The sequence below is a fragment of the Echeneis naucrates genome, chromosome 5 (assembly GCF_900963305.1).
Source record: "Echeneis naucrates chromosome 5, fEcheNa1.1, whole genome shotgun sequence".
NCBI lineage: Eukaryota > Metazoa > Chordata > Actinopteri > Carangiformes > Echeneidae > Echeneis > Echeneis naucrates.
The window spans coordinates 710,761-724,939 of NC_042515.1; the positions used below are offsets into that span (position 1 = coordinate 710,761).

The window sequence follows — 14,179 nt, forward strand, 5'->3', positions numbered from 1 at the left end:
GTCTGGTCTGGTTTAGGTCCTGGGGGGGGGCGCCGTATCAGCATTAGCCCAGTCCAATACTCACAACCAACTAACTCCGTAGATACGTTCCGGTGCCCACAGCGGGAATGGACCTTTACATACATTACATTCATATTCAACATTACATACACTTATGGTTACAGTCACCATTACATTTACAGCATGTATACATATTAACATTGTCATTATACATTACATCATACATTTACATCACCCTAGCCGGGAATCGAACCCTTCCCACCTAGGTGCGGTGCGGTTGCTACTTCACCAATTCACATTTACGTCACCTGACCTAACCGTGATGACGTACCACCCAGAATGGGCTGCGATTGGCTCCAGCATCCCACGTGACCTTTTCTTTGCTCCGAGTCCACGCCTGTTGACTTGTTTATAATTTTTATGAGTAAATGTAAATGTAAATGTAAAACGCTTTGTTGCTGAATTTTTCTTGTGTATATGCTACAGTTTAACTGGTTGATCGATCAATGATAATTATGTAGACCTATAGCCTATTTTATGGGCATGTCGTGCAAGAGATAACAGATAATGTGTAAAAATGTTTGAAGTGTTCAGTGAATGGATCCTTGACTTTCCTATAAATCATGCCCTTACTTGGAACTAACCCAGGACATAAACTAATTCCCAACCCAGTTTCCCAAAGCGCGGCCAGGATGAGCGTTTGTCATGTGAGTGTATGTTCTTTATGGTAAAATGGTAAACTCGTGTTCAACAGTTCGTGAATTCTGAAACATACGGACACTATCCGGTGGGTGTTTCTGAGGAGCAGAAATATGTCATTCACAGCCGCTCTGCCCGTTTCCAAATAAATGGTAAGCAATAGTTACGTTATCAGTCAAAAATAATGTCATCAGTTCATCAGTCGAGCATGCTAACCAGTTAGCTAACCAGTTAGCTAGCAGTCCATTTCGAAGCGACTAACTAGTGTAAGTGATCCGGCAGTGAGGTTTACTTAATGTAAGCTACTCTCGCACAGATATGCTAGCTGGTATCCATTTACACAAAGAATGACAAAGAATGGCCGAACAAATGCATTCTCAATTTATTTTGTTATATAATAAATAACACACCAGTAACCTACACATTGGCTTGTTCCATGTCGCTTTCCGTACATCCAGCTGTGTTCCTATTTGTGTTTCTTCTTTAAGTACGCACGGTAACTTAGCAACTACGCACGACTCAGCAGTAAATCAGCGTAAAGGGGAACCGGAAGTTGGGGGGAACCAAATCGGTTGACACACCGGAGCTGACGCATCCATATTTACAGCGACCTGATGGAGTCCTCCGGTAAGAACATCGTTTAACCTGACAGATAAAAAGTTAGGCTACATCGTCATTTCACAGCTTTTTGTAACCCAAACGTTTAAAGTCTGTCCCACTTTTCTGGCTTTTGGGGTAAAAACTTGATTGTAAACAGAACCTGTGCTGCCGCAGCCCGCATCGTGTTTCTTCACCGGTCCGGTTGATTTCCGGTCGGCTCGCGCTTTTTACCGTGGAATAGTACAAAATAATCTGTGAATAAAAATATATTCAGGCTAACAGTAATTATAAAAACTTCTGACCAACCCAGATCAATTCCAGGCTTAAAATCCAACTTCCGTGTAAACCACGCCCACTTCATGTTTAATCCCCGCCCCGTATGAATACGGATACAAATCATGTAGATGGTTGATACAGACAGAGATACAGACACAAAGATACAGATACAGACACAGATGCAGATACAGACACAGATAAAGATACAGACACAAAGATACAGATACAGACACAGATAAAGATACAGACACAAAGATACAGATACAGACACAGATGCAGATACAGACACAGATAAAGATACAGACACAGATGCAGATACAGACACAGATAAAGATACAGACACAAAGATACAGATACAGACACAGATAAAGATACAGACAGAGATACAGACAGATACAGACACAAAGATACAGATACAGACAGATAAAGATACAGACACAAAGATACACATACAGACACAGATGCAGATACAGACACAGATAAAGATACAGACACAAAGATACAGATACAGACAGATACAGACACAAAGATACAGATACAGACACAGATAAAGATACAGACAGACACAGACACAAAGATACAGATACAGACACAGATAAAGATACAGACACAAAGATACAGATACAGACAGATACAGACACAAAGATACAGATACAGACACAGATAAAGATACAGACACAGACACAGACACAAAGATACAGATACAGACACAGATACAGATACAGACAGATAAAGATACAGACACAAAGATACACATACAGACACAGATGCAGATACAGATACAGACACAGATGCAGATACAGATACAGACAGAGATACAGACAGATACAGACACAAAGATACAGATACAGAAGGAGATACAGATATTGACGTACTCGCTCATCCAAGTATGGGAATTCTGATGGAGTCATCTGGAGTCACCTCTCTATGTCGGGCACTCCTATTGGCTCTGGTGGGTGATGTCACAGTCAATCAGAGCGTCTCAGGATCAGTTCAGTATGTTTCTGAGTTTGTTGTGTTGACTGATTTTTCATCATTAATGAGCAGAACTCCTGATCAGATAAAGACAGAAACAATCCAAACACATGAGAGGAACTTTTCTTTGGTTGTCTGCTTCAGGAGAAGAAGGAAGTGTGTTTGTAGTTATTCTGGTTTTCTGATTCCAGAGAACAGTCTGAACTGAGCAGACAGAATCAGCTGATTCTTGATATGAGGAGACTTTGTGGTATTTTTAAAAATCCAAAAGAAAAGAAAAAAGTATGATGGTGTTAATGTGTTTTTAACCTAATGTGAGCTGTATCTTCTGCACGCTGCTGTTTGGAGTTCCTGTTGTGAAGCTGGCAGAGGGAAAGTCTCTGACCTGAGGCAGACATGGAGTTTACAGTTCAGTGCAGCTAATCTGAGCGCTTTAATCAGCTGCAGACGTTTTCCTTTTATCGGACTCTCTGACTCTCCTTCTCCACCTTTCTGCAGTATTTTATCTGTGGATGCTTCGCTGTCTCGTTGCGTTGTGGGCTTCTTTTTATTTTATTGATAAGATGATTTTAATGAAATAAGGTGTCTTCAAATGGTTGAGGGGAAACTACACTTTGATTCCGGAACGACCGTGAAACAAGATTGGAGCAGGAACGCTCACATGGAAGGAATCCCTGTTCTGGAGGAAGTGATATTTTTAAAGGTTTTATCACATTGAACACGGCTGAGAGCTAAATGACTCACTTATTCATTCTAACATTATTCTCATCCTCACTTTCACATTCACCTTCGCCTTTTTTCTTTGCCCTCATTCATTTTTCAGGGGAATCTTTTGCCCCTGTAGAGCCAAACCTTCAGTTCAACACCTGATTCACATTAAAAGCCTCTTAAAAGATTTACAGTGTATTCTCACGTTGCGGTGTGTATCATCCCTCCCTTCTAAGTAAGTGAGATATATTACAGAGCTCACTAATCATCCAGGCTCCCGGACTCCAGACCGGCCTTGCTCTCCATCCACCTGCACCATCTGCACCATCTGCAGCTACTGTTGTATCCTGGTATCGTGACCACATCTGGTTCTCATGCCGATGTTCAGCTTCACGTCCTGACCATTGGTGCACACCTCCAGTCGCTTCCCATCCAACAGCGATGATGATGATGATGATGATTATAGAGAAATATTTGTCTAATCTTGGTTTGTTTCCACTCTGGACTTTGGAAAAAGAAAAAAGGAACGTTTCAGTGACTGATGTTGTGGGTGACATCACTCATCAGCGGCCATGACTATAAAGTCCCGCATGTTAATACCTCAGCTGGCATTCATCTTTAAGCCCAGTAATGTGGCTTCCAGAGGTCAGAAGAAAAGTCCCAGCATTCTGGTACCAACATTTTTTATTTTGTCTGTGCTTCGTCTTCAGACTGTGAGGAAAACCAAATGAAAGATTCTAAAAATTGGCTGGAGTGTTTATTTGAGGAGGGACGAGCTGCTGGAGCTCATGCTGTTCAGGTTCATCGCAGTGACGGTTCGTTTCTTTTTGTTGTGACAGTGACATGTCGCTGTCATGTCAGTATAACAATTCAAGCTGAGTGCAGCGTTGGACGGGCCTCTGCGTTCCCGTGCACATCGGGAGGTTTGTGCTTCACCAGTTGAAGCGGCCAGACATCTTTGCAACAGTCAGCGCTGTGGTCATGGACGGACAAGATGGACACCATTTTTATCAACATTCCTCATTTAGTCCTCAGTGTGGACCCAGACACAGACTGTCTGTAGATCAGATGAAATTTAAGGACGACTGACGTTCAGGTAAGAGTTCCTGTTCTCAAGACGGTGGTGCTGTTACTGTGAAGGCGTCTTCAGTGTGACACTGACGTCTAAACGGATGAGAAAAGGGGCAGATTTAACATTTTCATGGAAATTCATGACGCATGGCACCAAAACTGCTAATTACCTTCAAAATAAGCTTCCTGTTGAGTAGAAGATGCGCTTTTCTACATCTTGGCATGTGTTCTCCTGATTTCTGTGAATCGGAAGGAAAAGGAAGTGCCTGAAATTTTCAAAGGGGGGACGTTCCTGAGTCATTTTGCCACAACAACATTCAAGACATGAAATTTTTCTGGGCCTGAAACACAACAGCTGATCCTTGCAATAATATTCTGGAACTAATAATTGTGATAGTATATTTCTGCCATTCTGAATATTCTGTTTAATTAAAATCTCTGTCAAAATACAAAATCGGCAACAGTGACAAAACAGAACAAGAATTTAAGTCACAAATAATCGTAAAGAATAATAAAGCTTTAAAATCTCCAAGAGAAACAAAAGAGTTTTTGAAGGAAGTTTGCAGTTCATCAGGGGACTTTGGCTCCTCAGAACGGCTGAACGGGAGCATGGGGAACCAATTTGGCTGGTGCAAGTACCTCGGGGGCATCATTAGTGGTGGGACTCGTCCAATTGAGTTGACATCGTAGATTTGCAAAGCAGCAGAGAGAGTGACAGAGTGAAATGTTGCTCCAAAACAGCTCCAGTTACACCCTGTTCATCCAGAGTTGAAGAAAATATTAACCATTTGTTGAACATCTGGTTTGCCTTGACCTTTGACCTTTGAGCACCAAGAACCAAACAGAACAAGGAGTTTGTGTGTTCACAAAGACAAAGCTGAGTTTTTTGAGTCCACTGTGAGTTTGATCTTAAACCAACAAAATATAGTTTAGTTTGAACCACATATGATAAATGACGTGGCGTTGATGGACAACATAAAGAAACAATTATGAGGGCATTTAGGTAGTAACCAAAAGTCATCGACCTGTTTCCACCTCTTTGGGTACGTGACCTTAAGATCCAGAGGAACTCTCCCTCCCTGTGATCATCTGAAAAATCACCTTCAGGTTCTTTGGATTCACCACATGTGAAACTGATCAAGCTCTTGGCTTCTGCAGCTCTGGATCCTTCCAGTATTGTCCTCTTTGTCTTCTGCAGGATCTGGTTTTGTAAAATGAAATTAACTAAGGCTGAGTTTTTGTTTTTGCCTGTTTGTGTCTGGTGTGGAGATATCTGTAAACAGCTCCTATCTCCCCTCTGTGATCCTCTCCCCCCTCAGAGGACTGTCTCTTGGCTTCGCTTGGAGGCTGGAGTGAGTGGAGCATATGCCTTCGCAACGGCACGACCTGCGGCTTCAGGTGGGGCAGGCAGACCAGGACCCGGGTGGGCAGGACGTCCGAGGAGAAGGCATCGTCGCTTTGTCCGTCCCACCTCGAGATGCAGAGGTGCAGGATGAAGAAAAAATGTCCCGCAGGTGAGGAGAAGGGGAGGAAGAGAGGGGGGAGGTTACAGATAAGAGCATTTAACCGTCAGAATTTAAAATCAGCCACAAACAATCTGCTTGTTGAGTTTTCCCTCCCAACATGTGGATTCTCAGCACCAGACAGGTTATTAGTTGTGTTGACACACTTGTGCCATTTATAATGCCAACGAGGAGAACACCCCATAAAGTTTGACAGCATGAGCTTCTTCTAATTAACAATTAGAGGCGGATGTTAACGGCTCCTCTGCCCCCGTCCGTCCGTCTGCCCTGTTACTGCGGTGCTGAAGTGCTGGGAAGCGTCTTACCTCAGCTCATGTTGGGATTCAGGCCAAATACCCAAAAGTCCAGAATTCCTTATCTGTGCCGTCAGAATCTCTGGATGGAAAACATCACACAGTAAAAACTGCAATCAAAAACTGAACTCAGCGCCATGTTGAAGCCATTTTCTCTGACATGTGACCGACCCTCTGTTGTCCTGTTGTCCCACATTCAGGATGTGGTGATGCTGAAGACATGAATTCCACGGCTCCTTTAAATGCATTTGAGAAAATGTGTCTTTTTTCCTGGACACAAAGGCTCCAGTACTGGAGTCCTTCTTTGGTCCAATTTATTCCAAGAGTCAAGAATAATGTACCACCAACCGATGACCTCACCTCGGTAGATGCCGTCGAGCCCCTGAATCGTCACGGTTAACGTTCACCTCTGTCAGTAGGCTGCCGTGACCTCATCGAAGGGTTTTGCTGAAAGGAGACATCTAGTGGTTGTTTTAATGACGACAGCTGCAAAGTCCACGTCAGGAGGAGAGCGTTGTTTGAGCTCCATATTGTTCCTGTTATCCAAAGTTAACCATGTTTTCCTTCTCCTACCTTTAACAGTAGAAATGATCAGATGTTGAGGGAAAACTTATTTTAACCCAAACCAACATCTTGTTTCCCAAAGCTAACCAAACTAAGAGTGTTATTTTGGTGACCATGGTGATGAAGCTGGTTGGGGCTCTGTGTCTGTCCACTTTCTTGACTTGCTGAACTCTGCAGCTTCATCAGAAGGTTTGTGTGTCCGTCCAAAGATGTCCGACCTCTTGGGTGTGGCGAACGAGTGAACGTGGTCGAGGTCGTGAGGGCTCCTTGTGCGCGCTGCATGAAAACTGACTCCAACTGCTGATATACTGAAAGCTACGTGTTGTGAAAATGCTGTCAGTCTTTGTTAAAATTGTGCTGAAGGAAACAAAAACACAGATTATTTGGCCTCTTTTTCTTCATCCCTCATCAGCACCGATGATGTGCTGGAGACTCATCTGGCTCTTGTTTTGAAATCTGCGTTAAATCAATGATGAATCTCATATGAATATTCCAAAACATTTTCAAAAAAAGGACCGGTGCTTTCCATCTAAAACCGAGATGTTGTTTTGACCTTTTTTGTTCTTCCATATTTTCTTCTTCTTGACACAAACAGCAAGCTGTGAAACCTTTTAGTACAACGGAGGAATGCATCGAGCTGTAGGGGGGGTTATTGTTAGTTTTGTTTTTTACTCTTTCCAAAAAAGCCAAGAGAGTAATTTCCCACTAAATTCTGCAAATATTGTCTTTCAGTGAGCGTGTGTTTTCTTCCCCAGTGGAAGAAATGCCATTTGAAGTAATTATCATTATCATTGTCAGATCGTATGTCCGGTGGCATTAGCAGAGAGTCTGGCTCGGGGATCAGACCCGTGGACCTAATAGCCCCCATCTGGGATAAAAGAGCGCGGTGGCATCTCCCTGACATTCCTCTGTTGTTCCAGATTAGACGGCTCTAGTCTTTTAATTCCTTCTCTCTTGTTGTCTTATTGTTTTCAGATGACGAGGGAGGACGGGGTCTCATCCCCCATCCTCCGCTGACAGGAAGCTTTGCTGCTTGTTTTCACTGACAGTTCAGGACGTCAGTATTTAAATGTTATATGTTATACGTTTTCTGCTCGTATCTATGATATCTTATCAGAAACCTTCTGTGAGAGCGGCCCTGACGGCGGGTCGAGTGTTTAAAGGTGCAGATGTAGTAGTTGCAGGTGATGGTGTCCTGGCTCTGTGCTCAGACAATGGTTTTGGTTAGAGACGCATGCTTTGAGCTCAATGCTAGCACATTTTTGTTTAGTGTTAGCATACCAACATGTGTTATTTAGCAGGGGAGACAAAGTGCAGGTGGTGCTGGTGGGAAATTGCATTAGTGTTGCATGTATCTGATCGTAAAAGAAAAGTATTGGATGAGGTATAATATTGACCTGATGACAGCACAGAGCAGAAGAGAAAGCCAGAGGATCAGAACGGTCCGGACCAGAATCTGATGTCGACCTCACGATAACCTCTACATCAATCCATCCGAGTCCGAGCCAAAGACAGAACATTAAAGTGTCTCTGGTTGCTTATCAGTTTGGTGAAAGCAGCAGTTAACAGATATAATGTCAGCTTAAGTGGAATAATATTTTCACTTTATCTTGACATCAAACAGCCGTAAACTTTGGAGCTTCAGTTTGCATACAAGCGGAGATTCATCAGGGAACTCTTATCAAATGGTGGGTCACCTTTTGGGTCAGTGCTGCATGTTTTTATCTCTCCTTCGACCATCTTGGATTTTTGAAAGTGGAGACTGAGACCAGAAACTCATCAGGAAAACGTTTACTGAGCCGATAAATCAGGGAGGAGGAGGGACATTTTCCCATAGACTTCAATACAGTCTGTCTGAGCAGAAGAGTCGCCCTCTGATGTTCAGCAGAGGGAATGAATGTTTAAGGATGGATGCGGTTGAAGTTTTCTCTTTGATTTGTTTCTGTTTAAACAAAAAAAGAGACATCAACAGATTTCATAACTTCGTCCCGTCTGACTCACAGAGCAGGCGTCAGAGTCCTGATCAGCGTCATCAGTCAGGAGGTTTCAGAATTATTAACCCCTGTGCTGGGGGTCTGGACTCTGGGCCCAGGATCTCTTAATATTGGAGTTTGGTCTCCGGCCGGTGAGCGAAGAAACCCGACATGTCTTCATCCTCCTGGATTCACTTTCCCTCAAATCGACTGGCTGTAACTTCAGCCAGCACAACAAGCTGTGTAATTACACATGTTGTGTCCACACGCTGGCAATTCAAACAGCCTCCTTGTATGTTTGCTCTGCATATATATTTGTAAAAATACTTCTGTGGTTGCAGACACATGTTTGGTGTTAGTGTGAAAGCTTATTAAGTTGTATTTATGGTGGTGATAATCTCCCGTCTTCCAACTGATTTACGCGGCTGCCTTTTGAAGGCGGGTGCGATGCTGGAGCTCTTATTTGGGACATAATCCATTTAACTGGCTGTAAAAAGAAAAGGGGCTGCATAGCTAGTGTTTTATGATGCATCGAGCATTAACGTAAACCGGAGGAATCAACAGTCAAAGTGCATCCGTCTGGGATCCATATTAGAAGTTAAAATGAGCGTGCCTGAACTTCCCCCCTTTTAGTTTTTCGTTTTTTTTTTTTAGTTAATTGTGTGAAATGGAAATAAGCAGATAGACGCTGCCGTCCAACGGGGCTGAATAATAATTGGTTCCTCCGCTGCACCAGCTGTGCTTTGCTGCTTTAACCTACTAAATCCAGGCCTGACGAGTCCCACAGTTAACTTAGAGCTCTGCAGTAACGCCCCCAGATCACCGAGTCCTCAACACAAACAGGAAGTGGCAGCAAAAAGTAAAAATGGATCAAATATTCAACGGTCCACTCGTGGAAGCTTCGAATGACATCTGGTTGTTGTGGGTGCGGTAATGATTCTATGAAGATTAGCATGCTACCCTTTGTAGCCACCTGGCTTGTGTCTGTTCAAACCTTGTAAGCCGCCATTTTGAATTTGTAAACGTTCCATCAGCCATCTTGTTGTTGTTGTTGTTTTTTAAACCCACTACAGCCCACATTTGTAGGTGAAGGTGGATCTGACCTTTTCTGGACTCTTGCCTGATTGGATTGTCCAGTCTGTCAGTCACAGCGTAGCCCCGCCCCATAACCCCTCCCCTTTCCCTCCAAATGAACATCATGTCTTTCAGACTGAGACCAGAAACCCATCAGGGAGGAGGAGGGACATTTTCCCATAGACTTCATTAAAACCTGACTTCTTGAAGACCAGTGGAGTCGCCCCCTGATGGTCAGCAGTCCTTCAGTCCTGGTCCGGGTTTATGGTTTCAACATGACCCACTAAAACAAAACCACAAATTCAGCCTTAAATAAGCAGAGAGGGAGAAACCTCTTGTTTTTAAACCTTTTGTGAGTTCCTATATGACACTGTGCGGTTTGTCGTGTTGTGTGTTTCTCAGAGTTTCCCACAGTTCCAAACAGCTTTTCACAGTGTGATGTTAACAAGTGACGCTTTGTGGAATGGAGACCACGTGTGACTTTATCAGGAAACACAATGACACGATCCAGATCGAGCTCATTTTCTGGTGTTGGCCGTGTTAACACGAGAATTCAGATCATTTCAGTGTGAAGACAGATACAAAGCATGTCCGAGCTGTCCAGGCCTGCACATAACTATCTCAGCGCTGCGGTCTGAAGGAGGTCTGAATCTGTACCGCCCTTTTTTCTGTGATTAGAAATCAGCTCAGTCACTCCGAAATCGGTAGTTTTGTGAATTTTAACGCATTCAGTCCAAATTTTGAGGAACCACAACGGAGCCGTGATCATTACAACGTGTTATTATTGCTGTTTATTGTTGTCATCATGACGACCGGACCTCAGTCAACTTTTCCAAAATTTCAGAAGCCAAAAGAATCAACACAATCTTTTAAAAATGGTTTCCGGTTCTTGGTCTGATCTGCAGCTGGCTCTCTTGGTTCTTTTAACCCGTTCAGATTTCCCAGGACTTTATCATGAACCGGCACCATTTTGGCTTTTAATTCACATGCAGTTAAAAACAAACTGTGAGTCTGTGTTTCGTACATCAGAAACAGAAACGTTTGTTAATCCATTTCAGATGAGCATCTCCTCATTATCCAAATCCACTTGTAAACACAGTTTGTAGACTTTGGGAGCTATTATTCAATTTTATAACTCAATATTTCTGCCATTCATTGAGGGCAGAAGAAGCTTCACAGTTTTAATATGCGGTGCTGGATTAGACTGCAGATATTTACCAACCCTGCCTGACCGATTCAGACGCTGCTACTTTAATATGGGTCGAACTCAGTGGCCTTCTCAGGCTGCAACACATGGATCTGGGTAGATCGCACAAAGTAACACAACACAGACAGTGAGCTGAAGTATGCTTTCCCAAGTATTATATGCATTAAGTTATCGCAGAGCGATCCCGGCGCAGACGTGGACTCTGGGGAGAATAAACCGGGACAACAGGTACTCATTAGAGAACAAGGAGCTCTCTTCTTTCTTCCTTCCTTTTCACTCCTTCTCCGTCCTTGATGTGTTTTAGATGGAGGCCGAAGTGAAAGCTGGTAATTAAGAGTCTTTCCCGCCTGCCCTCGACGCTTCGGGCAGAGTGGGTTCCAAGCATTTTAATGAGGTTTCGTGTTAGTGTGACCGATTCAGACTATTTCACTGCACTTTGGGAACGTTTTTTATCAGACCATCAAGAATCGGAGCGCTTCGCTGTGATTTCCAGGTGGTCCTTGTAATAGTGTGTTTTGAAGTGGTGAATATTTCAAAGGCGCCTTGCCGTTCCGCCTCCATGATCATCTGACCATGAGCAGGTGTCTCTGAGCACGACGCCTCAGCCGCCATGCCTGACTGACCCAGTGACCTTTGACCCAACCCTGTTTACCCTTGTGAAGTTTTTTCATCTATTTTTGCTCTAAAAACACACTTTTCCAAAGAAAAGTTCCTCTCATGTGTTTGGTGTTTCTGACTTGATCTGATCAGGAGTTCTGCTCATTAATTAATGAAAATCAGAAACATTCAGGACTGATCCAGAGACTTTGGATATACAAGCAGCTGACAGTCAAACTGAAACAAATTGTTCATCATCAAACAAATTTTGGTTTATATTTAATAAGAACAGGCCGACTGATCCTGATTAGTATCAGAACAATATTAAATATCAAAGTATTTTCTGTCATTTAAAAAAATATTTAGTCCAGAATGAGTCGTCCTGCTCAGGACTCAGTCTGCCTCGTGTTTCTGTCCCTAAACCAGACGACTAAGATGGCAAACCTCCCCTGCTGCTGAGTCTGACCCTGGTTTCATCATTTACTGCAGATTGTTTTTCGTCAAGTCACACATAAAACTTCAAAGTGCTTTTTAGTGGCAGCGTCAATTTTTCCTCAAACAACACTTCCTTCAGCTGTTGACGTAATCACTTCCTGGATGTAGGTCTTCGTCTTCATCCTCATCCATCACCCGTCCTCTGTCATGAACAGAGCGTCCCTGAAACATGTTCAGCCTCTTTAGAAGAACGGACACGTGTGTGCCATTTATTTTTTCCTTACACAATCAGATTTGGGCTGAAATTCAATAACAATCAGAATTGTGATGTATCCAGTATTTGTCCTAATAATATAATATTTAAAATAATGAACAGCTGTTGAGTTATTTTAGAAAATAAAATACAAAAACAGCAATCTGATCTTTTAAAATGCACAAATATTATCTTTACTTTTAATTTTGCGTTGAACTCTGGACTTGTTGTTTTGCTGGTTTTTGTGGGTCAGTAGCAACTGACCTCATTTATTTTTGGTGTCTTTACATTTTTGAGGAGAATTATTGTGTTTGTTCTTCTATTAAGTTGAATTCTGGTCAGATGTGAGTCATGAGGTGTGCGTTTAGTAAGTTGTTGCCATTGTTGATTGTGAGTCGATGTGATGTGCCAGAACTTTACTCAGCAACTCCAGAAGTCCGATGTGACTGAAAGTTTGGTCGAGTTTCTTTTTTCTTGTGCTGAAAGATATTTCAGGAATATTTACGGCCAGCTGCCTGGATCAGATCTATTGTTTCTCCTTTGTCCGTCGTTCTGGGGGGGTCGAGTCTCCGCACCATAAACCGCAGCGATCTGAGACGGATCCGTTTGGATAAATGGTCGGTTCAACACTTCGATTCAGACTGAAATGTCTCGCTGTTGGAGTTCCACGATATTTTTATTCCATGATCCCAAAATGAAGAATTCGGATGACTGTGGTGGCCCCCCCAACCCCCCCTCGGTCAGTCTGTGAAATATATGCATTGGCAGAAAATCTCGTAAAGATTCTAATGGTTCCCACAACAAGAACAATGGCCTTGGTGATGCTTTGCATTCCCTCTGGCACCACCATGAGGTTCACATTTGTGGCTTTCAGTTAAATGCCTCAACAACATGCAGACACGGCCATGAAATGTGGTGCAGCCATTTGTGACCCCCCCACCCACCCCCATCTTTGCTGAACTCCCCCACTGGGAGTTTTCCTGTAGCACCAAATAGGAACTCATAACGTTAGCATGCTAAGATGCTAAGCTGAAACAGAGAGCAGGGCAATCACTAAATCTGCCAATCAGTGCGAGCACATTAGCACGTTAGCACGTTAGCATGCTGGTGCAGACCTTACGCCCCTCTCCTTATCTTCTTGCCCCGGCCCATCCAAACATTTCCCAGCATGCTTTTGTTCCAAACTGGTTGATTCAATACAGCTGCTCTGTTTCGGTGCCATCAGGCTTCACCCAGCTGTCACCAGTAAAACCAGCCTGCTACCGTTTGCTGCTGGAAGCTGGCCAGTATAAACACCGCTGAAGGATGCCCAGGGCCCCCACGGTGGCCCCCGGGGGCCACGCCGTACCGGGACGTGCATGTTTGTGTTGTTTTCTTTGGTGTCTGAGGGGTCGAGTGCTTTGGCCCACATGGCTCCATGTCGACTGATTTATCATCCGTTGTGCTGCTGATGTACGGAGCTGCTCGCTTCGACAACATGTGGTTCTGACAGTAACCGTGTGTTGTGGAAGGAATCATGCAGGCTCAGGAGGATAATACCAGCATTTCTTTTTTTAATAAATCCTCTGGTTTTTCTCCTTGGTCCAGTAAATTTTTGCCTTCAGAGACAACAAATATTGTCTTGATTTAAAGGTTAGGTTGATTTGTGACACGAAGAAACACATTTTCTTTCATTTACCTCAAACGGTATCTCACCCACGCAGAGAATAATGGAATTAAAAAGAATAATGTTTGTGATGTTCAAACCTCCAGAAAATCGTTCAGCTTTCAGTAAACAACTAAACAGCTTTTTGTCATTGACTCCCAAAAATAAACGGACTGATTTACCTTTTTACTCTTTTTATGACAAAGCTGTCTCATCACAGAACTGTTTTATTAAATTTGCTCATTTATATGTAAAGGTTTGTTTCTGCTCCCGAGGATTTTGGAAA

General features: G+C 43.2%; 1 protein-coding gene across 1 annotated transcript in view; it reads left to right on the forward strand.

Annotated features, from left to right (window-relative positions):
- rspo4 (R-spondin 4) overlaps positions 1-14,179 on the forward strand; it is a 28,823-nt gene that overhangs the window by 8,771 nt on the left and 5,873 nt on the right. The window contains exon 4 of the mRNA XM_029502983.1: positions 5,649-5,843. Within this exon, the coding sequence (XP_029358843.1) occupies positions 5,649-5,843 (195 nt within the window). The remainder of the gene's footprint in view (positions 1-5,648; positions 5,844-14,179) is intronic.